This window comes from Motacilla alba, chromosome 17 (genome assembly GCF_015832195.1).
Source record: "Motacilla alba alba isolate MOTALB_02 chromosome 17, Motacilla_alba_V1.0_pri, whole genome shotgun sequence".
NCBI lineage: Eukaryota > Metazoa > Chordata > Aves > Passeriformes > Motacillidae > Motacilla > Motacilla alba.
Genome location: NC_052032.1, coordinates 1,453,619 through 1,480,905, shown reverse-complemented (window position 1 = coordinate 1,480,905; position 27,287 = coordinate 1,453,619). Strand labels below are relative to the sequence as shown.

The window sequence follows — 27,287 nt, the reverse complement described above, 5'->3', positions numbered from 1 at the left end:
TATGTGTGTGTGTGTATATATAGGTGTATAAATATATATATATAGAGAGAGAGACAGAGAGAGAGAGAGAGAGACCCTGTTGCAAAACTGCAAAACGTGAACTATGTAACTATGAGGAAAACTGGTGAGGCACTGGCAGGAGCTGCCCGGGGCACCGGTGGAGTCCCCATCCCTGGAGGTGTCCAAGGAAGGGCTGGCCGTGGCGCTCTGCGCTGGGGACGAGGCGCGGATCCGTCCCGGGCTGGACTCTGATCTCGTCCATGCGGGACAGCTCCGGGATCCCGGGCGGGGCGCTCCTCCGGCCGCCAGGGGGCGCACGGGCGCTGCGGGGCGCTCTGGCTGCGCCGCTCGGTGGTGCCGCTGATCACGTGACCCGGCGGTGAGGCGGCGATGGCGGCACCGAGCGGTGAGCGGGGCTGGGCCGGGCCGGGGGGACCCGCTGTGGGACACTGGGGCTGCGCCGGGCCGGCACCGGGCACCGCGCCTCGGGGGGGCTCCTCAGAAGGGCTCCGGAGCAGGCGGTGCCCGGAGCTGCGCGGTGTCCGCCGCGGAGCAGGCGCTGCCCTCGCTCACTGTCGCTGCTCTCCCCAGGTGTCGGGCCGGTGCCCGAGGGCTGCGAGCCAAAATGCCGGCAGGGTCGACTCAATCTTTCATCCTTCCGAGGTTCTGGGCCCTCGGGCACAGAACGGCGCTGGTCTGGATGAGGGAAGGGTAAAGAAGACGAGGAGCTTGGAAGCTGTGTGACCCTGGGAGGGGGACCCGCAGAGACAAGAAGAGAAGAATAGTGATGGTGAGGGAAAGGAAAGACTGAGAGGCAGAGCTGGACTGGTGAAGACGAGTGGAGATTTGTTCCAGGGCAGGCTCAGGCTGTGGCAGGGGTGGCAGCTCCAGCACAGAGAGCAAACGATGCAGGACAGCGAGTTCCAGAGCTGCAGTTTAGCTGCTGCCTCCTCTGGGCCTGTTGCAGTTCCTGCAGGGCCGGCTGCTGATGCCCTGTCAGACAGCCAGAGCGGCCTGTGGCTGGCTGGTGACACCTCTGTCCCCCGGGGCCAGGCAGCATCTTCAGGAGCCCCCCCAGACGCTGGCTCACTGCTGCCTCACTGTGCTCCTGATGTGTTTTCCCAGACTAAATAAAACATCTCTTCTTTCCACACCCTCACCTTGTCTCGTTACAGTGCCCAGATGGATTTATGGTGTCCAGAATTTTTTGAAAACTGGGGATTCTCCCAGAGCTGTGTTGCTGTGTTTGAATTACAGTTCTTAGTAAAATGAAGCATTTGGTTTTATTTTGCTGTCATCTCCCCAACAACTGCAGACTGGGAAACACCCAGAAAACATTCTGAGCCCTTCCTGGCTGCTCCTCAGGCGGAGCTGGTGCCTGCAGGGAGCAGGGGGATCAGGGTTTGGTGTCCCTGGGTGCTCACTGCCTGCAGGGTGGGTGCTGGCCTGGGCACTTACAGGCAGTTCTTTCAGTAATTTAATAAATAAAAATTACATCATGTAATGGTGACATGCCAAGGGCCTTTTTCACTCCTGGCTGCTGAGTTTGATGTGTCTTCACTAAAGCAAATTTCCACTTTTGAAAGCTGTTCAATCCATGCAACAAATCTCTGATCCTTCATCTTGTGACCCCTGGTGTGATTCTTTTCCTGTTCACTGCCCTTCATATCTTTATCTGTTTTCTTGGGTGAAAACTGATCCCTTCCCACTGTCCCCATGACCAGTGAGCTCTGGCTGGAATAGGGAAGGGTGAGGTGGGACAAGGGCTTGCAGAAATGCTCAGCAGAGTTGAACACGGTCACCAGCTCAAGGATGTCCTATTGCAGGCACCTTTGCCTTCTGCTTTCTCAGCTTGAAATCTCCTGTTTGTGCTTCTGATGCCTTGCCCTTGATTCTGGCCTGCATTTCCCTGACAGTCAGCTTCCCTTCTTGCTCAGTCCTTGGAGTTCTCCTGTCAGCTGGCTCTGAACAGCATTTCAATCATCTGAACTGCTTAAAGAGGCAGAAATTGGGATGGCAGGGAAGGAGCCACCTCCTGCTGTGGCCCGTGGCTTGTCCCAGTGAGTGCTGTGACAGCAGGACAGTGACTCAGGATGTCTCTGGCTCCTTGTTCCTGCAGTGAAAGGAAAAGAGATGAACTGAATTTTTTGCTTTTACAGTGAGGATTTATCTCTGTAAAGATTTTACGGAGGTTTTGGCAGAGCTCTCTCTGCTCAGGGAACCTCCCTGGCTGGATCCTGTGAGTACCTGCTCCTCAGGAGCCTTTGAGGCCAGTTTGCAGACACAGAGCTGGCAGAGAACCAGCATTTTATGTGCAACACCTGAGCTCCACTGAGCCTTGAGTTGAGTGTAGCTGTGCCAGTAACTGCCCCGCTGGTGCAGCAGTGCCTATTTTGTGCTGATTTTCAATTGCTTAGGAATTTTGAGCAGTGTTTTAAAAAGTCACTGCAAGTGTTTAAAATGTTTCTCCCTGTTCAGGGCTTGCTGTTGCCCCCCTGCTCTTCTCCAGCTCCCAGCCTTCCCTCCCAGCTAGGTCCCTGTGTCAGGTCCCTGTGTCAGTCCCTGTGTCAGGTCCCTGTGTCAGTCCCTGTGTCAGGTCCCTGTGTCAGTCCCTGTGTCAGTCCCTGTGTCAGTCCCTGTGTCAGTCCCTGTGTCAGGTCCCTGTGTCAGTCCCTGTGTCAGGTCCCTGTGTCAGTCCCTGTGTCAGTCCCTGTGTCAGTCCCTGTGTCAGTCCCTGTGTCAGGTCCCTGTGTCAGGTCCCTGTGTCAGTCCCTGTGTCAGTCCCTGTGTCAGTCCCTGTGTCAGGTCCCTGTGTCAGTCCCTGTGTCAGGTCCCTGTGTCAGTCCCTGTGTCAGTCCCTGTGTCAGTCCCTGTGTCGGTCCCTGTGTCAGGTCCCTGTGTCAGTCCCTGTGTCAGTCCCTGTGTCAGGTCCCTCTGGGAGCCCCTGTTCAGCTGCAGCCCCAGCTCAGGCTCTGCTTTGCCCATGTGTGCCCCCTGGTCCTGTGCAGCCACAATAAACACCTTTTTCTCCTTGATGTCATTGCTCAGCTGGCCCCATCTCTTTTCCAGCATCCCCACTGGTGCCACCTCCTTACCAGCTGCTCTCCCCATTCCTTGTCCAGACACAGCTTTCTGCCTTTCCCTCAAAATCTGCCAACAGCTCCTTTTCCTCCCCTGCTGGGTCAGAGCCCTGTCCCAGAGCTGCCTGGAGTCTGCTCCCTTCAGCCACCTGCACTCCTGATTCCACCTTTTGGCATCTTCCTGCACCCAACCTTTCCTCTCTCAGGTTCAACTTCTCTTGCCTCACACTTGAACCAGCTGGAATCCTTGCCTTTGGTTCTTTGTTACTGTGCCAGAATTTACTTTCAGTTTCAATAGTTTGGGTTTTATCCCTGGTACTTGATTTCTTGATACAACTTTTTAATTTTTAATTCCTGGAGTGGACCCTCCATTTCTCTGATCCCTCAGCAACCTTTCTCTGTGCCTATCCCAGGGGTGGCCCAGACAATCAACCCCTCTCAGACCACAGCAGGGCTTGAGTGCCTCATGTTTGTACTTCCCTGTGGTGAAGCTGCCTGTGAGATCCAACTAAACAACGACTTTGTTTTTTTTTTCATGACTGACACAATTATTTTCTTTTGAATTTTTCCTCCAACTCATTAGGTCCCAGTTCTGCAGCTCAGGCTGGCCAGCAAACACAGACCCCAGGATCCCTCAGCCTTTCTCTGCAGTGACCATCTGTGCCCCTGGACAGAGGCAGGGTCAGGGCTGAAGATGCCTCTCTTCTCCAGGAAGAAGAAACCCAGCGACGAAGCTCGGAAGCGCCTCGAGTACCAAATGTGCCTGGTAAGCACTGCCAGGGTCATCTCTGTCCTCTGTGCCTGGTAGGCACTGCCAGGGTCATTTCTGTCCTCTGTGCCTGGTAGGCACTGCCAGGGTCATCTCTGTCCTCTGTGCCTGGTAGGCACTGCCAGGGTCATCTCTGTCCTCTGTGCCTGGTAAGCACTGCCAGGGTCATCTCTGTCCTCTGTGTCTGGTAGGCACTGCCAGGGTAATTTCTGTCCTCTGTGTCTGGTAAGCACTGCCAGGGTCATTTCTGTCCTCTGTGTCTGGTAGGCACTGCCAGGGTCGTTTCTGTCCTCTGTGCCTGGTAGGCACTGCCAGGGGCGTTTCTGTTCTCTGTGCCTGGTAGGCACTGCCAGGGTCGTTTCTGTTCTCCATGCCTGATCCTGGCTCCATGTGATTTGGTACATCCCTGCATGACCAGTAACCACGCTCCATGAGCAGTTATTGTGTTCCTGATCCCACTAAGAGAGCAGGCTTTCTTCTTAAAGCACCTCAGGGAATTTCTGTCCCCCCATCTGCCTTTGCCCTCCCACCCCCATGTCCCCTTGGTGCCACTTCCATCCCTCTCTGTGTGGTTCCGTGGGGCATCCTCCACCCCACCCCACCTCCTGCCAGCCTGCTGGTGGGATCCCAGCTCTCCTCTGTCCTCCATTCCCCTTTGCCCTTACAGATCTCCCAGTCTGCTTTTCCTTCCAGGGAACCTGTGACTTCCCATCACATCTGCCTTACCTTGTGCCTCTCTTCTGCTTCCCATTATTCTGACCTTCCTGCCACTCTGAGGATTAACTCATTAGATGTTGCTGTTTGTTCTCCTGGAGTAGGATTTCACCAGGGTGCTCTGGCACAGGGAATCTGTTGGGGAAGGGATGAGAAGGGGCTGAGGGAGCTGGAAAGGGGCTCAGCCTGGAGAAAAGGAGGCTCAGGGAGGACCTTGTGGCTCTGCACAGCTCCTGACAGGAGGGGACAGCCGAGGGGGTCAGGCTGTGCTCCAGGGAACAGGGACAGGAGGAGAGGGAACGGCCTCAGGCTGGGCCAGGGGAGGCTCAGGTTGGATACTGGGACTTTTTTTTTCTTGAAAAGCATTGTCAGACATTGCAAAAGACTGCCCAGGACAATGGTGGTGTCACCGTTCCTGGAAGTGACCCAGAGACGTGTAGATGTGGCTTTGGGGGCATGGGTGAGTGGTGTCTGTCCAGGTCCATTGCTGTTAGCAGCTGCATTGGATGGACTTGATTTGAACACGGAAAATACTTTGGAACAGAACCAGACTTGTTTGGATGGAAGGGACCTTAAAGCCCATCCAGTGTCACCCCTGCCATGGGCAGGGACACCTTTCCCTGTCCCAGGCTGCTCCAAGCCCTGTCCAACCTGGCCTTGGACACTGCCAGGGATGGGGAGCTCACAAACTCTGAGCAAGATGCAGCAAGAGGTGCTGTGTTTCTGCATGGTCTGATTCTCTGGATGGGTTTGTTCCCTCTCCAGGCAAAAGAAGCTGGTGCTGATGACAGCCTTGACATATCCAGATGTGAGCTCTCAGAGGTATGTCCTCTACAACTTCCAGTTCTCACTCACAGCTCTGATTCTCTGTCTGCTTCTTGGTACCAACTGTCAGACTTACTCTCATGCCTGTGAGCCTTGAGACAGAAATTGTTGCTAGTCCACCTTTTCCTCTGTCTCCTGAGTTCTGTGGGGGGCTTCTTCCCTGTTGTTTGGGTTTTGGTTTTTTTTGGTGGGAGTTTGCCTGTCCTGTCTCATGCTTCAACACCATTTCTGTCCTGAGAATCCTTTAGAAGGGCAGAGTGGTCTCATACCCTCCATCACTACCTTGTTTGACCCTAATTTGGGACCTCATGGCTTAATTTTGCTGGTCTGAAGGGAATTGGTTTGCCAAAGGCTGAGTATTTCTAATCTTGGAGCTACACAATCTGCCACCCATGGTTGTTTTTCTGTGTAGGTGAAAATCCCAGTCCTGCTTCCAAGTTGCTGGGTAAGGATGGAAGTCTCACTCCCAGCTTGGCTTCTTTTATGGCAACCAACTAAATGAGAAACAATCTGTCTGCTGGTGTGTGGGCAGGCAGTGACAGCGTGCCAGGCACCCAGACACAGCTTTTCCTGCTGGCAGCCAGGCCAGCCTCGGGCAGAAACCCATTTCTATCTCACTTTTAATTTTTATTCCTTGTCTCATGCTTCCAAAATGTTGATCCTGAGTACAAGGATGCCCTTGCCAAGCAAAGCGTGGAGATTTTACACCATCCTGGAGAGGAGAGCTGCCTGCTGTACAGTGTGAAACAGCTTTGCTGAGACTTTGGGATGTTTTGTTCCAAGCTCAGGAGCCAACAGCAGCTCTGTGTGGGTTTGCAGGCTGTGTAGGACAGCCTGGGTGTGGCAGGGTGGCAGACAGAGGATCCACCCAGCCAGCTCCACTCGGAGCCACGGCTAACCTGGGATGCCCAGCAGCTCCTTTTGGACCATAAAACTGTCTTGCTGTTTCATTTTCATTGTTGTTTCAATAAATGAAGTGAGACATCCATTTGATTTTACAATTAGCCATGGACAGGAGTCTGACTGCTGCTGGTTCTGTGCTGCAGGGAAGGTCACAGTGCCCAGCTGTGCCTGGCAGGGCCTGAACTGGCATCTCCTTGGTCTGCCTCTCCCTCTCCTGGCACATCAGGGACACTCTGTCCTGCCTGGTGCTCACCTCTCAGCACACTGCAGTGTGGTCATGAGGTTGCCAAACCACAGAATGCATTTCTGTGATGAGAAAACTGAACCTTTGCCTGAACTCATCTGCACAATGAATATTAAATCACACAAGGCTTGAACTCCTGCCTAAGCCTCAGCCTGTTCTGTGGCACTGGTGTGTCTTGGAGGGCCACTGGAAGCTGTGTAAATGGAAGCTCCCTGGGAAGTACTGGGCCCAAATCACAGGGCAGTGATTTTAAGCATCACTTTTATTTTCAGTCAAGCTGTTCACACCTTACAGGTGGACAATGTAGAACTGCTTAAAAGAGAAGTCTGACATGACTTTTTTTTTTGTTTGTTTTTAGGTTCCTTATGGGGCCTTTGCAACTTGCAAGGTCTTGCAAAAAAAGGTAATGTTGTAATCAGAAATTATTAAATAATTATATTAATATGCTTAACTATTGTTGTCACATTTGAAATGACTGTGTGTGGTTGTTTTATGGTGGTACAGAAGGAATTTTCATGTCAGAAAATTCTACCTGTGTGATACTACATAGAGAGCAGTTTGAGTCAGAGCAATCCTGTCTGTGTTTTTTAAAGTTAACTTCTGCCAGGGAAGGAGAGGTGGTTGTTCCTGTCTTAGCCCATCTAAGGGTATATCCCATGTGAGGAATTGGGCTCTGGTTTAGATCTCATGTAAAATGTTTGACCTTCTCTGACAGTCCATTTCCCACTGCAATGTTTTATATGATACTGAATAAGATACTGAGTTCTTATACAGCCTCCCCAGTTCAATCTCAACAAAAGTGCTTGTTCTGGTGTCTCTTGTGTTTATGTGACAATGGGGTTTTTCCTCCCCAGGTACTGATTATTCATACCAATAATCTGACATCCTTAGTTCCAAAGTCCTGCAGCCTCCTGAGTCTCATAACTGTGAAGGTAATTGTGATTCTTAACAGTTCAACTGCAGCCTATTTTCCTTGGATTTGAGCTGCATTAAAACACACCAGCCCAAGTAAATCCCTTCTGGCTGGCTGGCTTTGCCTGGGATCAGTACCAAGGTGTGACACCTGCCTTTTCTGGGTTCAGCTCCCATGCTGGCAGACAGCAGTCACTGAGTGGTTTGTGTCACATCATCATCAGTCCCACAACTCGTTTATCCCCTTCAGAATCCCACAGTTTCCCCCTCAGCAGCCTCGCTGGTGGTGGTGGTCAGGCAGGGCTGGGCGTGTTGTGGGGTAGATCCATTTCTCCCCTGCTCTGGAGGGTCACTGGAATGGGAAGGAAACTGGTGATGGGTGTACAGGGCTGTATCACCGTGGTGCTGGGATTCCCCAAGAGGCAGAGTCATTTCAGCAGCTCCACATGGAGGGAGGGAGGTCTCCAGGTCTATTCCTACCCTCTCCCTGCACTGCTGTTGGAACAGTTCAGCTTCCAAAGAGCAGTTCAGCTCATTGATCCTGCAGAAATTGCTTCTGCCAGCCTGGTTCCAAGGGGATGATTTATCCAGTTGGCTCCTCCAGTTTTGTGGGACTGCTCTCTCAGTGTCACTGCTCTCCCATGTCTCTTGTTTGTTACTGATGACTGAATTTCCAAAATACCTCCAAGAATTAAGTACCCATGTCCCCTGGAAAACTTGAGCTGCTTTTCAAAGTCCCCATTGGAAGCAAAGTAATTTTCATTGTGAGATAATTCGTGACTTTTGTTCCCGACCTTGTTTGGTGACATCATGTGCTTTTCCAGGTTCTGGATCTGCATGACAACCAGCTGGCATCACTTCCTGCTGATATTGGTCAGCTGGCAGCTCTTCAGGTACAAGATTTGCAGCTGCATCCCAGGTGTCTGTACAGGGAGGGAAAAAGGAGAAAAGGAGCAGGAGAAGAGCAGGAAAAGCCAGGCTTGGTTATATTCTCCAGCTTGGTGCAGCCCAAGTAGCTCCCATGGCCAAGCAGATGCTCTGAGCAAGCAGAGTCCTGCTGATCTCCCCAAACATTCAGGTTTTGCTGTTCTCCCTGGGGTGGTTATGTTGAGAACCCAGAGCAGTGTCTGAGGGCACACTCAGGGTCTCTCTGCTCAGGGGGGCAGCTTTAGGTGAGAGCTGGAGTTGGGGAGGGCTGCCCTGGACACTCCAGTTCCCAATTCCTGCATCTGGATCCAGCACCAGTTGTTGGTGGTGAGCAGAGTTTCTCACTGCCCTTGGTAGCTTGGCATGCCCTTTATCCAGGGCTGGTGGAAAATACTTTTTTTTAACCCTGAAAGTGTTACCTACAACCAGTTTCAAGTTGTACTTCAGGGCCTGAGAGTCCCAGCAGCACAGATGTGTGGAAGACATGAGACTTGAATAAATATTTTGAATATCTTTTCTGTTAATACCTTAGGTCCTAAACCTTGAAAGGAATCTTTTAAAAAGCCTTCCACAATCTATAGGAGACCTTGCACAGCTCCAGGTCCTCAATGTTAAAGGTATGGAATGGGATTGCTCTGGACAAAGCACATTTATTAACCGGTCATGGTGAGCTGCATTAGCAATTATTCCTTTCAATCAAGGCAAGCACCATATGGTTTACACTCTGAGTGCTGAGGAGGAACACAAGGAAGGTTTGAATTAAAATAGTTGGCAAGGCAGGAGAAATTATCTAAGAAGAAAATGTGTCAGCCTCAAACCCTCCAGTAAAGCAAGCAGAGCACTCAGCCAGATAAACTGAATTACAATTGGGTCCCCCAAGACCCATAGCTGGCTCCTGTGAGCCTGTGTATCCCCACAGGTTTTCACAGCCCAAGCACAGCAGTCACACCTCTTTTCCAGAGTCCTGGACATTCTCCAGCTATGCAGGGCCATAAATCTGGGAGAAAAAGAATATTTAGCTATGTGGAGCTGTTGCTGAAACAGGGAAGGCAGTGGAGGGTGAGGAGCTTGGAAGGGCAGCTCAGGTCATTACTCAGGTCTGTTTGTCTGTCTGTCTGCAACACCTGGTGTCTGAGCGCAGGGTGTGCAATCTTGCACTCAGTCCCCTTCCTCCCATCCCTGGGACTTGGGCCAAGGGAAGAACATCCCATGTTACAAATATTCTCCTGATGAAGAACACCGATCCAGCCTGCAGCAGTGACCTCAGCTGAGAAGGAGATCTGGATCCCAAATTGCCCTTGGTGGGCAGTGCCATCCTTTGAGTCCCTGTGTGACTTGGGACAGCCCCATCCCTCTGGAAATGAGCCGTACGTGTGGTTATGGATTGGTGTTGGAACAGATGAGCTTGCTGGCTCCTGGTTTGGGAAGGTTGGAAAAGGAGACTCAGGGGTGCCCTCATCACTCCCTACAGCTCCTGAAAGGTGGCTGTGCTCAGGTGGGGTTGGGCTCTTTCTCCAGGCAGCACTGACAGAACCAGAGGACACAGTTTCAAGCTGTGCCAAGGGAAATAGAAGCTGGATATTAGGTAGAATTTTTTTACAGAAAGGGTGATAAAGTTCTGGAATGGCCTGCCTGGGGAGGTGGTGGAGTCACCACCCCTGGGTGTGTTTAAAACAGCCTGGATGTGGCACTGGCTGCCAGGGTTGAGTTGAGGTGCTGGGTTGGACTTGATGATCTTGAAGGTCTCTTCCAACGCAGTGATTCTGTGAATTGTGTGAATTTGTGGTTCCTTGGTTTTAGCTGTCTTTCTGTCCCTGCAGGGAACAAGCTGAGGGCGCTGCCCGGGAGCGTGAGCGGCCTGCGGAGCCTGCGGGCTCTGGATGTCAGTGGGAACGAGCTGCAGGAGCTGCCCCGGGTGCTGGCCCACGCCCGCAGCCTGCAGGTACCCAGCCCTGGGGCCAACCCTTCCCAGCTTGCTTCCCTCAGCTGGGAATAAATCCAGCCCACGAGGGGAATGTTTAGGGTCTGGGCAGGATGCGCTGCAGGGAGTTGTAACAGGGCTGCTCACACTGTCCACAATGACTTTTATGTACCTGCTCTGGTCTTTCCTGATCATTTTTACCATTTAATCTGATCATTTTGTCATTTAATTCTGATAATTTTGTCATTTAATCCTGACAAAAGCGATCCCCAGAGAGTGAACCCCTGGATTTTACCGCCAAGGCTGTCTTTAAGAGCACAAATCGTGCTTCTGTCACCCTGGCAGATCTCCAACTTGTTATCAGCTTTCATGTGTTTATGGCTCTCTGAAGTGCACATTCAGAATGGGAAAAGCAGCAAGATTTTTATGGACATGTTGCCTTCTGGCTGCCAAACCTGTCAGTACTAAATGATGCAAGTGTGAGTCAACAGGGCTGCCTCAGACACTAGCAGGAAGGTGTGAGTACATGCTCTCCTGTCTCACACACAACATTTTGCTTCACTTCTCATGAGGACAGCCTGTGCAGCTTTGTCCCCTGTGCTTGGTAAAGTGGTTCCTTTCTAGGCCTTCCTGCTATGCCCCTCCCTACACAAGGCAGCATTGGGTGCTTGGTGGTCACAGTAGGACACAGCAAGTGGCTCCTCCCCTCATTCTTTGTGGGATTCCTCTCCATGCCCTGGTATCACCCCTGCTTCCACCCATATCTTCCCCTGCTGAAGGAACTCCTGGCATGGAGTAGGGAATGTCTGTAGCTGAGAAGTGCTCTGACCTCTGGTACCTAAACATGAAGTGCCAGTGCCTGCATGAGGGGAATGTTCAGTGAATGGCCAGCTCAGAAACTTCCAAATAAGGGGCAGTGGAGTCACCTCTGAAAGGTGGCAGACACCCAGCAGGGATTCAATACAGCCTCACATTTATGTTAGGATTTAGGGTAACATGAAGTAAGATTTTGGGGAGCTGCAAGGAGAACTGCAGCTGGCCTCTGTCTGGACTTAGAATAACCTGGAGCTCTGTGTGTTCTGTTTTGGAGATGCTGACCCTGGATGCCTCTGCCATGACCTACCCACCCGCTGACATCTGCAGTGCAGGTACAGAGGCCATCCAGCAGTTCCTCTGCAAAGGTAAGCCAGGAGCACCTGGGGTGTGCCCAGAGATGGCATTTCTGAAGAGCAGACATTGTGTGGGTCCTGCTTGGGGTGGTTGGTGATGCCCTGCACACCTGGTTACCTGTCTTTGTTGGCAAGCAGCACAATACCAGTCCTTCCCTGAGCCCCGCCACACTGGAATGCAGAGTGGTTTGTTAAAAATCAGAGTGGCTGGGTCAGGCTGTCTCAGTGGCCATAAGAGATCAGTGCATCTCCTGTGGTTATTTGGATTTCTCCTGTGGGAGGATTAGGCATTGTCCAGCTGCCACTGCCTTGGGACAAGGAGAGAGACTCAGGAGTCACTCAAGGTCCTTGCTGCCCTCATTTCTCTGAGGAAGGACCTGGGCCCTGCAGGTTGTTTGGAGAATGGTGAAAAGAGATGGAGAGCTCAAACTCACAGATAATAAACTGGGGGTTTGTAGACACTGTGTTTAATACAGATAGGGAGTTTTGGTGGAGGTTTTATGCAGGGGAAGTGCCTTGCCAGACATTGGGATATTCCCTAAAAAAACAGGACAGTCAGAACTTATTTTGGCCTGGGCAGTAACATCTGCAGCCTGGCAGAAGTCACCAAGCCTGCATTTGTGTGCAGGATGTGTTTCTGTCAGAGCAGATCCTTGTCCTGGTGAGGATGGAGTGGCCCCACGTGCTCCCAGAGCTCCCTGTCCATCCTACCTCAGCTGGAGGAGCCCTGCCAGGCACTCCTTGGTGTGTGGGCAGAGGGGGCACATCTGGAAGCAGTCCCATACAGCAGCCAGCTCACAGCCATGGTGCCAAGGAGGTCTTTGAGCCTCAAATGTTCTTATTTTGTGTCTGGTGCCTTGCAGAGTGTGGAATTGCATACTACCCTCCCTCACAGTACCTGCTCCCCACGCTGGAGAGCGATGGAGGAGGAACTTCAGTGGATGGGGTGGACAGGACAGTAGAGAAGTACCTGGAAGAGGAGAGTGAGTGGCAGGTGAGGCTCTTCTGTACCAAAGAGTTTGGGATTTGTCTCTGTGCTCCACCAAAGCATCTCACAGCACTTGACACATCATCCCTCATCACCTTCCCCTCCATGAGTTGTGTCTTTTGGGATCGAGGGAGCAGCCAGGCACAGTGTGTGCAAGGGTGGCTCATGTCCTTCCTCAGCTTGGGCTGGTGTCACCACGCTTACTCCTGGAATATACATCCCAAAGAACTGTCTCTATCCTTGAAAGCAGTGATGGAGCCAAGGGACAGGGGTGACAGGGGGACATGGAGTGTGCAGTGTATTTTTGGGGGGACAGCAAACTGCAGAAGAACCTTGTGCTTCCCAGCCATGTCCTAGACGTGTTCAGCCCTACCTGGGAAAGGGGAGGCTGGGCCAATAATTGTGGTAGCTGTGCTAATTACTCTTTGGCAAGTGCAGAGTCAATTCTTCTCCAGCGCCGCTGGAGAAGCCTGAGTGACTGGACTTGGGGCTTGTGTTGCTGTGCCTTTGGTTGATGTCTTCACTCAGTTAGGGGAGGCTGTACTGTGGAATAATAATATCTACAAAAAAAGTACTTCTGGGAATAAATGTCTGCTGATATTGCTTATTTTTCAGAACAAATTCTTGGATTATGAGAAGAGGAAGGTGAGGATCAACTTCTGCAACTGCTTTGTCTGCAGCATGGGTCTGCTTCTGGTTTTTGTTTTCCATCTTTTTACTTTGTTTCTCATTCCCCTCACCTGGTTGCACTTATAGTTTGTTCTTTTTTTTCCCCTGGTCTCTGTCTCTTCCACTGTACATGGCTCACTTTGAAATAGCCTGAGGCTCCTGCCTTGCAGTTCCCTGGTGCCTTTGGCTCGAGCTGCTTGGAGCTGGCTGCTTCCTTCAGACAAGGGAGTCCTGTGCCATGTGGAGTTGAACCCAGCCTGCATTTTGGGCTTCCCTGCACGTGTTTATGTTGGCTGGTTTGGTATCAGTCCTTGCTCAGGGAATTCAGCTTCATGAAAGAGTTTGGAGACTGTTATGAAGGGAGCAGCAGCTTCTGCTTCCCAGTTTTTGGGTTCCTAAGGAGAGAACATTCCCCTCTCCTAGACAAACCTCCTGTTTGCCATTTAGCTTTCCTTCTTCTCTGCAAGGGACTCCTATCCCTTGCACTGCCTTTTTGCCAGGATATGTTCTTGCTGGGGAAGGAGATTCCTGTCATTCATCTTTCTTCTGATCCCTCTCAGGAAAGAAAGACACAGGAGAAGCTGGAATTTGAGCGGCGCTTGAACGTGGGGCAGCGCGAACAGGCCCTGCTGGTGCAGCAGCTCAACAGCCACAAGGATGAGATCCTGCAGACAGTGAGAGAGGTGGGTGTGCGGGGCAGGGCCCTTCCAGGGCACCCACTGCCTTCCCTAAACCCACCACCTTCTCATTCTTCTGGTTTCCCTGCTCTGGGCAGGAGCAGCAGAGGCTGGAGCAGGGTCTGTCGAAGCACCAGCGCTGTTTGGAGGAGGAGAGGCTGAAGCTGCTGCAGCAGCTGAAGGACACAGAGCAGGGCATTGCCAGCCGGATCCAGAAGCTGCTGGAGGACAACCAGAGGTGGGGTCCCAGGGGGTTTTGCTCTGATTTTGTTTTGTCATGTTGTTTTGAGCAGTTCATTTCACCCATGAGTGTTTCAGACCTGAGCAGGATCGATGTCTGGAGGAGCTGCTTTAGCTCCTGCACTGCCATTTAAAGCACATGGAATCTGCAACTTATAAACACTGTTTCACAGATGTGTGATGTTGGGATTTTGCAGTGCTATGGAAGAAATTTGAATTCCTGATGGAAGGTGCAAATTTGAGGTGTTACGGTGCCCCTGCCTGTGTCTGCTGGGTCTCCATGTGAGCTGGTGCTGATGGGAGGTGCCCAGCCTGCTGAAAGCTGCTCTGCTGTGCATGACAGCAAAGTTGTTTTCCCTCAGGCACATGGGGGGATTGTTTGGGTTTTCCTGTGCAGGGCCTGGAGCTGGATGATCCTTGTGGGTCCCTTCCGAGTCAGGATATTCTGTGACTCTGATTCTGCCCTCTGGGGGACCAGGATGTTCTACTCAGCTTGATGAAAACCTTTTATCTTTTTTTTTAAGGCAAATACGAAGTTCAGACATTTTGAAGTCCTTGGAGAATGAAAGGTGAGCCTCTGTAACAAACTTGTCTGGAAAAGGGGTAAGAAGCTGGGAAGAGGGCTGGGAGCTTCCTTTCAGAGTCACAGTCTGAATCTACCCTAAGTCAGGTGAGGTTCATCTCATACCTGCAGCTGGCTCTGGTCACTGTTGGAGGCAAGACACTGGACTCAGAGTGCCTGGTCCTACCCAGTTTGGCACACCCAGTGACAGGGTGATTTTACCTCTTTTTCATCTCTGAATGGGCCTAAATAACGAGTTTGGGAACAAAACTCTGTGTTCCAATATCAAGGACCAACAGAGATCCTCCATCTGCTGGCCAGCAAGGCAGTGATGAGGGTGTTCCAGCAACATATTCAGGCTGGGAGGAGTAGGTGGGAAGCAAATCTGCCATTCAGCCGACACTCTGAGCTAACTCTGCCACCAAAAGTGACTGTCCCCAGCTCTGCCCTGTCTGTGAGCTGCCCCCTTCCTTCAGCCAACTGTGCTGTGGCCCAGTAAACTGGGTGAACATCATCCAGTTGTTTGTCAGACTGTTCCCCAGCCACACCAGCTCCTGATCTGGTAAATGGTGGGGGGAATGTGCTGGAACAGGGACAGGGGTGCTGGGGAGGGAGGCCAGGCTGCTGCCTGCAGTGGCACTGCTCACTTGGGCCAGCAGTGGCAGGGCTCATCCAGCCTCAGCAGAAAGGAGAGCCAGGGAAGGGTCTGGCACTGTTTGGGGAGAGCACATGCACGTTGTGTTGATGTTCTGTCTCTCAGAAAAATCAACTTCCCTGTCTAAAGCCACTGTCCCTGTGGTTTAGAGCAAATGTTGTCTCCCATAAAACACAGAGGTTCTTCACCAAAAAAATCACTGAGCTTTGATGTCTCTGATTAGCCCAGCTTTCCTGAGCAGGGTGAACCTGCCCAGCCTTGAGACTCAGCTGGGTGGGTAGAGGAAAAGGGATCTTTTGAAGGAATGGCTGAAGTGCTGTTTGTTGGCAGAATCAGGATGGAACAGCTGATGGCAATAACCCAGGAGGAGACGGAGCAGCTGCGCAGGAGGGAAGTGGCCTGTGAGTCCAGACAGGTCTTTGGGGAGATGAGGTGAAGGGTCTGGGGCACCAGGAGCAGCTGAAGAGGCTCAGCCTGGAGAAGAAGAGGCTCTGGGGGGTCTTTCTCACTCTCTACAACTCCCTGAAACAAGGGTGTATCCAAATGGGGGTCAGGCTCTGCACCTGGGGAAAAAGGGACAAGAGAAGAGGAAACAGCTTCAAGTCCCCCAAGACAGGCAGAGCCCAGCTCCTCTCTGCTCTGGGACAGGGACAGGAGCCAGGGAACGGCTGGGGCTGGGCCAGGGCAGCTCAGGCTGGAGCTCAGGGCAAGGTTCTTCCCCCAGAGGGTGCTGGCACTGCCCAGGCTCCCCAGGGAATGGGCACGGCCCCGAGGCTGCCAGAGCTCCAGGAGCCTTTGGCCAGCGCTGCCAGGGGTGCCCAGGGTGGGGTTGCTGGGGGGTCTGGGCAGGGACGGGGGCTGGGCTGGGTGATCCCTGTTGGTCCCTTCCTACTTCCCAGGAGATTCTGTGATTCTGTGGTCTCAGGGTTGGTAGGCAGGGACTGGGTGTCTCTTAGCACTGAAGAAGTGCAGGCACAGGCAGAGTGGAGTTTGCTCAGCTCTTTTCCCAATAAAGAGCCACAGTTCTCTGGTGAGTGGGTGTGCTCTGGCATCAGAGAAGTGAGAAGAGCAAGAGCAATGAGAAAGGAGCCACTGTTGGTTGCAGTGACTGCAGCAGCAGTGGTGGGTGAGTCCTGCTCTGCACACCCAGGCCAGGCAGGCACTGACAGCCCCTCTGTCCCCTCTGTCCCCAGCTGCCATGCAGCAGATGCTGGCCGAGACCTACAAGAACAAGCTCCTCCAGCTGACCTCCGAGTCTCGTCGGCAGGACCTTGTCAGCCAGGCCTGCTCCAGGTGCAGGGGGTGTCTGGGGCTGGTGGTGCTGGTATGAAATCCCTTTCTTTCAGCAGTGTAATTCCCATAAGTACACCAGGAACCCCTGCAGCTGGTGGAATGCAGTAGGACAGCTGTAACAGCACAGGACAGTGCAAATTAAACTATCAGACTGCCTTAAATGAACTACCGTCTAACAACCACACTTTGCATGTTAATCACTCTTTGGGGGAGCCGTCACTTTTCTGCACTGTTTATTTTGCCTTATACATTCTGCTAAATATGGAGGGTGAGTTAGATCAGTTGTATTACTGTTTTTTGAGGCAATTCAGTGCCAAACTGTAGCCCAGAGCTGCTCCCCTCACCTTCGAGGCTGCCTCAAGGGTGCTGTGTGTGCATAAGTAGTACACGAGTATTGCTGCACATACTGAGAGCATCCCGGCTCACTGTTTACAACAAGATGAGAAATTTTAATCTGGCAACGTTTGGCACTGACCAAAAACAGCCTTGTGAGCCTGTGACCTGCTCAACAGGTCCACAGGAGCCTGTGGTGCAGGTTTGGCTTGGGTGTAGGGAAGGAGGTGGTAAATTTGTGGCCTTCAGCTGTGCAGTGCCACCGCTCTTCCCCTGTTCAGTAAGAAATTCCTCCTCCTGCATTCCCCATTGCCTGCTTTTCCTCTGAGTCCCAGACCCAGCATTAACTCCATGGCATTTCCATCTCCTTGCAGCCTAGCTGAGATGGATCAGAAGTTCCAGCAAATCCTGGCTTGGCAGCATCTGGATCAGAACAAAGCTGTCAGTCAGATCTTGCAGCAGGTAGGCAAAGGAGCAAACTGGGGCATGGAGGGAGAGCAGGATCCAGAGTGGGTCACAGGAGCAGCAGTGGCTGGGCTGGGCTGCATGCAGAAGTGATTTTATTTAACACTACATGCTAAACTTTGAAAATATCTGCTATTCTGACAAACTAACTTGGGTGGTTGAAAAAAAATTATTTTTTATATAGCCAGCAAATTTTCAGAAAACACAGAAGCATAGACCATGGGAAGCAAAACTGACACGATGATTAAGAGAGGATTTTGAGACAGAAGTCCTGTCTTTTGGCAGGTTTCCCTGGGGGACTTGGGACAAGCATTTTCAAAATTGTTCTCAGAAGTGCTGGGCAGCTGTGCCCTGCAGCACAGCCTGGCTACTCAGTGCTGCTGAAAAGGAGAGATGGGGTCACACAGAGCATTCCAGATGAATGTTTGAATAACATTAATATTTCTCTGTGTGTCTCCAGGGTGGGCTTTACCTGTTGGGCTCTCAGCTGTGTTTCAGGACATTGTTGCTCAGAGCAAGCACCACTCAGGGACTTGTACCTGAGTCCTTGAAAGGCAGCAGCTTCTGAGCCCATCAGCAACTGCACCAACCACCTCACTAAGCAGGATTTTGCCTGTCCCTCAGATTGAGATGCAGAAAACTGCCTTTGAAGCTCTCCAGGTGAAGAAGGATCTTATGCACAGGCAGATCAGGAACCAGGTGAGTCAGCAACAGAGGAAAGAGAGACCAGCTCCTCAGCTCATCCTGCTGTTTGGTGAGACCCTGGGAGGAAGAATGAAGTGCTGTGAGCCCAGAGCAGGGTCTGAGGACATGGAGAGCTCTGGTGCTGCTGAGAACTCTGGAACAGAGTTGGACAGTGTTGGTTACACTCCAGCTCTGAGGGAGGCGGTGTCAAAGCAGGTTTTAGATTCCTGGAGGTGGTGGCATTGCCACTCCTTCAGTCACCTGCACTGGCTCTGGGGATGATCTACAGTTGCACCTCTGATTTCCTTCAGGCTGTGTACTTCGCAGGGCTGCTGCTTCCACATGAGCCCACTGCATCTCCATCCAGCACATCAGAGCTGCACCTTGAGCCATCCGTTCACCTTTTCTTTCCCATTCTCAGCCTGCCTTTCTGAGTTCCATTCCACAGAAGGTGCAGGGGTGTAGTTGTGGGGAAGAGCAAGAGCTGGTGGAAAAAGCAGGGGTGTATGATGTGGGATGATGGAAAAGTGGCAGGGGATGATGCAGGATGATGGAAAAGTGGCAGGGCATGATGCAGGATGATGGAAAAGTGGCAGGGGATGATGCAGGATGATGGAAAAGTGGCAGGGGATGATGCAGGAAGGTGGGAAGGCAGCAGTGGTGGATGCAGGAAGGAGCATTACTGGTTTCTGACACAGTGCTCCAGAATCTTCCCTCTCCTGATTTGACACAGAAGAAAAGTCTCAGTTCAGGATTTGGTGGATAAACTTGAGGGCTTGGATATTTTGAGTGCCCCAGTGACCAAACTCTGCTGGAAGCTTGTGACCTGTCTGACAGCTCCCCATCATTGCCTGACTTCACCATAAGGGCCCTGCATTTTGCTCCCTCTTGCTCTGTGAACAAAAGGAGTTTGTTCCTTGATGCCAAGGCTGGACCTTGGGACCCCTCCCATCCCGTGCTGCAGGGGCAGGGCAGGGGCACAGCCCTGGGGTCAGCAGGAGCAGCGTGGCCTGGGGACAGTTGGTGGCCTGGCAGAGGGGTGAGCTGGTCTCTCATCTTGGCTTTGCTGTGGGTCTTTGGGCAACTCACTTCACCTCTCTGTGTCTCAGTTACCCCACCTGAAAGAGCAGATGTTGTTCTAGGATTGCTGGAGCACCTGGAAACCAGGGCATTGTCCCACGAGTCTGAGGTTTGAGCTGGGAGGGCCTTAGTTCTGCATTCCAGGGTGGTTGCAAAAGGTTTGGGTGCACAAACTGATTGCAGTGTGAGGTTCCAGACTTGAGCAGAAGGTGTTCAGAGAGACAGTTGGAGTGGGAGGACACAGCTCCTCAGGTAAAAGAAGAGGGACCCTCAGCACACACATCACCAAAGGGCACAAGCAGCTCCCTCCAACCTCTGGGTGCTCTGCAGTGCTGCCCTTGCCAGTCAGACCTGATTTTAAAAGAGCATAAATCAAAGTAATTTTAAATGTCAGTAAAAAATGTTTCATCTTCTGTTTAGATTAAATTAATAGAAACAGAGTTATTGCAGCTGACACAGCTGGAGTTAAAGAGGCAAGAACTGGACACAGAGACACTGCAGGTACGTGGGGCTCTGGGGCTGCCCCCCACCCTCCCTGCTCTGGGACTGCTCCACCTGCTTCCCTTGCTCCTGGCACTTTCCAGATGGTTTTATGCTCAGTCAGAAGGTCCTTCTGCACAGGACACACCAACCCCTCTGTGTCCTGGGAATGTGGGACATCCTCCTGCTCCTAAACATCCTCAGGCATTCTCAGCAGAGGGACAGAGGAGCCCTGATAGGGATGGGCAGTTCCAGGTGTGCTGGGTGGGGAAGCATTTTGCAATCCAGTTGCTGGCTGTCCCAAAAACACCTGCCTGCTGTGCATTGCATGTCCTCTTTCATTGTGTTGTGTTTTGGTTTTGACATCATCAGCAGTCATACATTGAGGAATACCAGGTTTAGCTTCAGCAGCTTGGCTTTAAATTTTGTTTCATGATGATTTGCATCAGTTCTGTTCTTCTGTGTGCCATGTGCCAGGTCAGGTCACCTGCTGAGTCAGCCCAAAATCAGTGACAAACAGCCAGGGCAGTCACAGAGCAGTGGCAAGTGCTGGCTTCAGGCAGCAGTGCCTCCCAGCCCTGTCCTGGATCCTTCAGGTGTCAGGTTTGGGTTGTGCTACCTGGACTCACTCAGCTCCCCTGTGTCACTCTGTGGTGTTGGAGGGCAGAGGGTGGGGACCACCCAGAGTTCATGCAGGACAGACCAGGTGTGACCTGGTGAGCACAGGAGCTGCAGGGCAGTGCAGGAAACGGGGCTCTGCCCTGCAGCTTCAGCACCAGGAGCTGAGGAACGAGGCCTGAACACCTGGATCTGCCTGGATCCCCCTGCCCTTGGTGCTGTGACCTCAAAGGGTCCCTGCTGGGGCTGGAGCAGCTCCTCCTGTCATCACTTGTCCCTCTCCCTCCATGGAGGTGCTGATGCTTCCTGCCTCTGTCAGGGCAAGGCAGCTCTGGTCACCTGGAGGTGGGGCTGGCCTGGGAGGGGCAGCTGTTCCTCTGTTAACCAGGGGCCCTGTCCCTGTGCAGGGTCCAGGTGCTGATCCCAGGCTGGACAGGCTTGCAGCCCCCCTGGGACAGTGAAAGGTGTCCCTGCCTGTGGTAGGGGGTGGAACAAGATGGATTTTAAGGTCCTTTCCAACCAAACAAGTCTGTGATTCTGTGATCAATGAAGGTTTCCCCAAACTTCAGGGTGTAACAGAATCCTTGTCCCTCTCTCCATGGGCATCTGAAGTTCTTGTGGCTGATGGCCACTGGTCTCTGCTCAGATATGGGTGAGCTGGGACTGGAGCCGCAGAGGGGCCATGTGATGGGACATTCCTGAGCCACTTGACTCTCCACTGCCAGGGAGTGGCTGCAGGGATGCCTGGCCTTGCCCTGGTGTGCTTGGGATAAGACCCCAGGGAAAGGGAGCATCCCAAAGGCAAGGGGATCTCACCTGTCCTGTTTACCTGCAGGAGTCCAGACCTACTTTCAGGTGGTCTTTTCTCAGTTGGACAGGGCTTGGAGCAGCCTGGGACAGTGGAAGGTGTCCCTGCCCATGGCAGGGGGTGGAACCAGATGGGCTTTAAGGTCCCTTCCAATCCAAAGCAGTCCATGATTCTAAGGAAGGGTACCGTGAGTACTCTTGGCTGAACTCCTGATGCAGTGAGGAGGAGCTGCTGCAGCCAGGGAGGGCTGGGGCTGACAGAGCAGTGCAGGCCTGAGGGAGCAGGTTCAGCTGGTTCTGTCCTGCCAGTGCTAGGAGAGGATCTGAGCTGTGGGGCACAGGGATTGCACAGCATGGGGACTGCTGTGGGTCTGGCAGGGGCTTTGCTGGGAGCAAAGGGTGGCAGCAGTGTGGGGCTGTGGCTGCCAGAGCTCTCCCGTTGCAGGAGGCGGTCATGGAGCAGCGCCAGGCACTCGGCTGCCTCCTGCAGCAGCTGCTCAAGGAGAAGAAGCAAAGGGAGGAAGAACTGCAACAAATCCTGGTAATGAAGCCCCTCATGAAGTGCTGTGGGTGAGGAAGCATTTGGGTTGGCTGCAGAGAGTCCATGGCTCAGTGTGGGAGTGAAGGGTAGCAGAGCAGGGCTGTGTCCAGATCCAGAAGCCAATTTAGCCGCAGGAAATTCTAACGTGAACCAGGGGGGCACAGCAGCACTGCCTGGTGCAGCATGGGCACCATCATCACCACCAGTGACCCTGCTGGGAAGGGAGTGGTCAGCAGGATGAGCACAAGGGATGGGATGGGATGGGATGGGATGGGATGGGATGGGATGGGATGGGATGGGATGGGATGGGATGGGATGGGATGGGATGGGATGGGATGGGATGGGAGCGGAGCTGTGGTCTTGAAGATCTGCAGACTCTCCTGAGGCTCGGGAGACCAGGCCACAGATCCTGGGGCAAAGGGAGCAGGGAGATGCACAGCCCTGTGCAGGGTCAAAGTGGGGCCAGCCTGCAGGAGCCAGAAGTGCCTGTTTGATCACCATCACAGTGGGGGTCACGATGGGACACAGGATGGGACACCCCGTCACTGCAGTGCTCTGGCTGAGCCCTGCAGTGCCCAGGCTGGGGGTTCCCTCCTGCACACCCATCCCTGAACCCCCCTGACCGTGTTCCCTCGGGCTGCTGAATGAATCGAGTTTGTTTTTCAGCTGGAAATGGAGGCAAAGAGCGAAACCAAGCAGGAGAACTACTGGCTGATCCAGTACCAGCGCCTGCTGAACCAGAAGCCCCTCTCCCTGAAACTCCAGGTGCTGCTGCTGTTCCTGCTGCCACTGTTTGGTCTGGGGGGAGTGAGGACAGCCCCCTGAGCTAAGGCTGGGAGCAGCTCACAGACCCCTCACACAGATCCAGTGCTGCTCATGGTGCTGTGAGCTCCCTCATTCCTGCCTGTGTAGGTGTGGAGCTGCCCAGGTCCCTGTGGAGCCAACACCTCAGCTGTTCCCAGCAGAAGCTGCTGTCCCAGACTGCTGGTCAGGAACAGAAAATGCTTGAGTACCTTCCAGGCAGGGCCTCTTTTTCCAACTGAGCACCCAAAGGGCTTTGCTTGGCACCCCAAATTCCCCTTCAAACACGACTGAGTGCAGCAATCCTGCCCATTCCTGCCTCTGATGGCCTGAGCCAGGGCTTTATGCAGGTCAAGTCCCCTTAGTGTGAGCACAAGGAGACTGATCTGAGCTCTGCCTGTGCTGCAGATTGGCCTGAGCTGGCAAAGCAGGGGCTGCTGCAGACATGGATTGCCAAAGGTGGTGTTTCATGTGTGAGGGGAGCTCGCTGGGGCTGCAGCTCCTCCCGAGGGGCAGCTCCCATCTCTGCTCTGGGCCAGGGACAGGAGCCAGGGAACGGCTGGGGCTGGGCCAGGGCAGCTCAGGCTGAGCTCAGGGCAAGGTTCTTCCCCCAGAGGGTGCTGGCACTGCCCAGGCTCCCCAGGGAATGGGCACGGCCCCGAGGCTGCCAGAGCTCCAGGAGCCTTTGGCCAGCGCTGCCAGGGATGCCCAGGGTGGGGTTGCTGGGGGGTCTGGGCAGGGCAGGGGCTGGGCTGGGTGATCCTGGTGGGTCCCTTCCAGCTGAGGATTTTCTGTGATTCCCAGACCTCATTTTGAACTGTGCCCATAAAACACCTGGGGCCAGAGCTGCTCCAGCTGTTGGGCTTCCAGGCTTTGGTGTGTTTGGGATGCAGCACAGCTGGAGCAGGGCAGGCCAGGGATAAGCACAGCCCCAGCCCTGCTGCTGCCTGGCCTCAGGGGCACAGTCTGGGAGCTCATTCCATGTTTTGCAGGAGAAGGGTTTGGAGCAGCAGCTGGTGACCCTGCTGCTGGAGCTCTCTGCTGAGCAGTACCTGCCAATCTTTGCTCACCACCGAATATCCCTGGAAACGCTCGGCACCATGAGTGCCAGTGACCTGGAGAAGGTACGAGACAGCAGAGCCACAGTGTGGGACAGCACCAGCAGGGATTGTCCCTGTCCCTGCTCAGAATGCACCTGTGCCTGGCGGGTCAGGCTGGTGCTCTGCTGGGTTCCCTACAGGGGCGGGTGCCTGTGCTGTTCTGCCTCTCCCTGTGGGTAGTGGCTCTTCCAGAGACCTGCAGGGTGAGCTGCAGCCTGGCTCCATCTTCCAACATCCTCCAGGTGCTCTCTGTAGTAGAAATAGCACCAGGGAATTCCTGGTGCCTGGCAGAGGGGCTTTCCTTGGTATGGCCACATCTTGCAGCAATGCCCAGGAGTTTTCAGTGTCCCCTTGGGGACATCAGCCTGCTGTCCCTCTGGGGCAAACACCCTCCTCTTGCCCCACAGCTCGGTGTGACAGAGGCTGGACTGCAGCGTGCCATCCTCAGGCGGGCTCAGGAGATCCTGGCTGTGGCCTCGACCATCCCAGGTACCCCCAGTTCTTTTCTGCCACGTTTTACACTCAGCAGGTACCTGAGCCTGCAGCAGGGAGCGCCGTGGGTCAGCCACCGCCTGTGGGTGTGTGAGGAGGGCAGGCAGGGCTGCGGGGGGCGATGGGCAGCGCTCAGGGGACTCACAGCTGGCTGCGGTTGCAGAGCTGCGGAGGGCAGAGGACAGCGAGCTCCCTGCGGGCCCAGAGCCCAGCGCTCCCCTGGAGGAGCCCCCGGGCCCCGCGGCCCCCACGGCCCCACCGTGGGACGAGAAGAAGTCGGAGTGCGTTGTGTGCATGGAGCAGGAGGTGAGACCCGGCACCGCCCGGGGCTGGAGCAGGGCGCGGAGGGAGGGCGGGATCCAGCGCAGCTCCAGCTCTGTGTCCCCAGCCCGGCCCTGGCAATGCCCGGGTGCTCATCCCGCCAGCTCCCGGGCACAGCCGGGCTGGGCATGGCAGCGGGATGGGGGCAGAGAAGGGCAGGGCAGGGCAGGGACGGACAGGGCTCCGTGCGGGCCTGGGCAGGAGCTCGCTGAGCTCCCCCACCGGCCCTGGGCAGCGCTCACCGGGCTGCTCAGCTCAGATCAGCCCCCCGTGTCCCGCCCCGTGTCCCATCGTGTCCCGCCCCGTGTCCCGTGGTGTCCTTTCCCGTGTCCCATCGTGTCCTTTCCCGTGTCCCATCGTGTCCCGCCCCGTGTCCCATCGCGTCCCGCCCCGTGTCCCATCGTGTCCTTTCACATGTCCCATGGTGTCCTTTCCCGTGTCGCTCCTGCTCGGCACAGCCCCGGCCCCACACACCCAGGGTGGACAGAGATCGGGGTGCGGGGCTCTGCCCCCACGCTGAGCCCCCGCGGGTGCTCCCCAGCTCCCCCCGTGCTGGAGCGGTGTTCAAGGACCGCAGCACTCTCCGTGTCCCCTCTTTGTCTCTTCCCCAGCCCCAGATGATTTTCCTGCCCTGTGGCCACGTCTGCTGCTGCCAGGGCTGCTGCGAGCGGCTCCACTCGTGTCCCCTGTGCCGCCAGGACATCGCCCAGCGCATCCGCATCTTCCACAGCGCCTAGGCCGGCCCGGGAGGCACCGGCCCCGCTCCCGGGCTGTTCCCGCTGCCGCTCCTGCCCCTGTGAACAGCCCCTCGGCAGCACGGCCGGCACTGCTCTCCCCGTGCCCGGCGCCGCGCTGGCTGCGCCCGGGAGCCTCAGCGTCCTGCCGGCTCCCCGGTGGCTTCTCAGCCCCAGCTGGGGCTCCTTCAGTGAATCCCTTCCTGCTGCCCGCCCGCCCTGCGTCCCCGTGCCCGGGTGACAAACCGGGCACAGCTGCGGCTCCTCCCCTCTGGCAGAGGGGTTCGCTGCCAGAAAGGCCCCTGGGGGCTCACAGGGACACGGGGAGTGCTTCCAGCAGTGCTGTCGGAGGGGGAGGGAATTTCCCGTGGGAGCATTCGGTCAGGACGTGCTGTTCTTCGTGTACTGACTCTGCCGTGCACCTCCGTCATGCCAAAGGTCTGGGGCTTCTGCTCTGGGCCTCACAGGAGCGTGTCTGGGTCTGCAGCCTCAGGCAGGCAGATCCAGAAGCTCCCCAGCCCCCAGTTCCTGCTCCTGTGGGAGAGGAGAGAGCAACACCCCCGGGACTGGAGGGACCTGCCCTGGCCAGATGAGCCCAGTGGGGTCCCTCATCCACAAACCAGGTAGGGAGCAGAGTGTGCTGCTGCCACGGGACAGCACTGAGGCAGGGCTGGGGCTGTGCCCAGCTCAGGACCACGGTGCCTCTGCACTGGGTGTGGGGACTGCTCCATTGTCATTGATTAGTAACAATTCCTGTCTGTCCCTCGGCTCTTGACCCTGAAATATAAAAATGCTGCCACGAGCCCGGTCCCACCACAGCCTTCCCCAGGAGCAGCCATTAAACTGCAGCTGGTTTCTGCTGGGGCTGTTTGCTGCCTCTTTCCTTCTGCAGGGGGGGATGGCTGGAGCAGGGACGGGGCCACCACCCCATGCCCGGCTGTCCCAGTGTCACCTCCTCCTTCTCCGTGTCAGAGAAGAATTTGAGGCTCTGGGCCTTCTCCCAGGGTGTTGCTCATTGTGGAGCTGCCCCAGGAATGTCCAGGCAGGGGAGACCTTGGACCCTGCGCTTGGGTTGCCTCTCATGAGCTGCCCCGTGCACAACATCCCTCTGGGACACGTGTGCGGCCTCGTGGAGGTGGCCCGTGCCCACTGCCACCAGCGTCCTGGGGACGTGCCACAGCACCAGGGCCGGCGCCTTGGGAACACCGTGGGGGTGTTTTTCCAGCCTCTGTTTTCACGTTTTGCTGCTGCTGCCCATCAGAGCAGGCAGGTCGTATGGGGAGGGGCAAGGGGCTGCACCAGGAGCAGCTGGTGCTGGGATGGAGGACGGCAGCCCTGGGGCGGTGCCCGCATGAGGGCAGGAAGGGTCATGGAGCACCCTCACTCCTCCCTGCTCCCAGTCCCTCGGCATTCCCTGGGGCCGGGGGGGAGGAGGGAGTCACAAGCCCCGGCTTGAGGGAGGGGCACGGAGAGGGGATCCAGCCCCCCCAGGAGCCCTCCGTGGGCCCCCTCCCCCGGGGCACTCAGGGACCACACGGGGACCCCACGGGTCCGGCCGGAGAGGGAGGAGAGTCCCGAGAGACCCGACACCCGGCCGGAAGCAGCGAGGCTGCAACACCCCCCATCCCCTCTGTCCCCGTCCCACCGCCCCCTCCATTCCCACCGCCCCCTCCGGCCCGTCCGGTGCCCGCCGGGCCGTGCCGGGGGTGGCAATGGGTGACAGGAGCTCAGGGCAAGGTGCGCTCGGGGACAATGCCCGTCAAGAGGGGCCAACGCTTCCGGAGCGTCGGCAGTGCCCGGGCCAGCACGGCCCCACGAGCTGCGGGGACAACCCCGCTCAGCCACGGGTCGGACAAAACAGCTGGAGCATCACCCAGGACTCCGGGCACTTTCTGAGACTGCGGGGAAAAATAAAATAATAATTAAAAAAGCACCCTTCGGCCCCACCCAGCCCCAGCAGTGCCGGGCAGTCGGGGGCTGCAGCCCCGTCCATCCCTGGAGCCCCGAGGTGGCGGTGCCGGTGGCCAGGGCCACCTCCTGCACAGGGTGACAGACAGACCCCAGGGCTGGTGGGAAATGGGTGCGCGACGGGGCTGCTGTACCCAGTGCTCAGCTGGTCCTTAAGTTCATTAACAGCGATAGAAACCGTGCTTGGGAAGTGCTAAGAATACGATGGATTCGGAACGGGAAAAGGCAAGAGCGGCAGGTGTTTTAGGGGCAGCGGCTCTGCGGTGGAGGTGGAGCGTTCCCGGTGCCGCTCCAGCGCCCGCCGAGCACCCTGGG

General features: G+C 55.1%; 1 protein-coding gene across 6 annotated transcripts; it reads left to right on the top strand.

The window, feature by feature from the left end:
* The first annotated feature begins 40 nt into the window (after positions 1–40).
* LRSAM1 (leucine rich repeat and sterile alpha motif containing 1) lies at positions 41–25,864 on the top strand. Of its 6 annotated transcripts, XM_038156241.1 has the most exons (26): positions 42–406; positions 592–790; positions 3,664–3,846; positions 5,329–5,385; positions 6,894–6,938; positions 7,390–7,467; positions 8,272–8,340; positions 8,907–8,991; positions 10,195–10,316; positions 11,386–11,476; positions 12,328–12,458; positions 13,068–13,097; positions 13,682–13,804; positions 13,897–14,036; positions 14,563–14,607; positions 15,586–15,656; positions 16,449–16,548; positions 17,256–17,343; positions 17,971–18,045; positions 19,531–19,611; positions 21,461–21,556; positions 22,223–22,321; positions 23,350–23,481; positions 23,865–23,946; positions 24,113–24,255; positions 24,882–25,864. In XM_038156241.1, exons 2-26 carry the CDS (start codon positions 788–790, stop codon positions 25,005–25,007), a joined length of 2,295 nt encoding a protein of 764 aa, XP_038012169.1. In that variant the 5' UTR covers positions 42–406; positions 592–787; the 3' UTR covers positions 25,008–25,864. The 6 variants fall into 6 exon arrangements, with proteins under 6 accessions (XP_038012174.1, XP_038012169.1, XP_038012175.1 ...); XM_038156246.1 differs by lacking the exon at positions 19,531–19,611 and having other exon boundaries at positions 41–406; XM_038156247.1 differs by lacking the exon at positions 592–790.
* The last annotated feature ends 1,423 nt before the right edge of the window (positions 25,865–27,287 follow it).

Bases quoted from the DNA above. Each gene is read 5' to 3' on its own strand.
- LRSAM1 (XM_038156241.1), top strand. The intron at 13,805-13,896 runs GTGGGTGTGCGG...TGCTCTGGGCAG, and splicing joins TCCTGCAGACAGTGAGAGAG to GAGCAGCAGAGGCTGGAGCA. The intron at 15,657-16,448 runs GTGAGTCCAGAC...CTCTGTCCCCAG, and splicing joins GCGCAGGAGGGAAGTGGCCT to CTGCCATGCAGCAGATGCTG.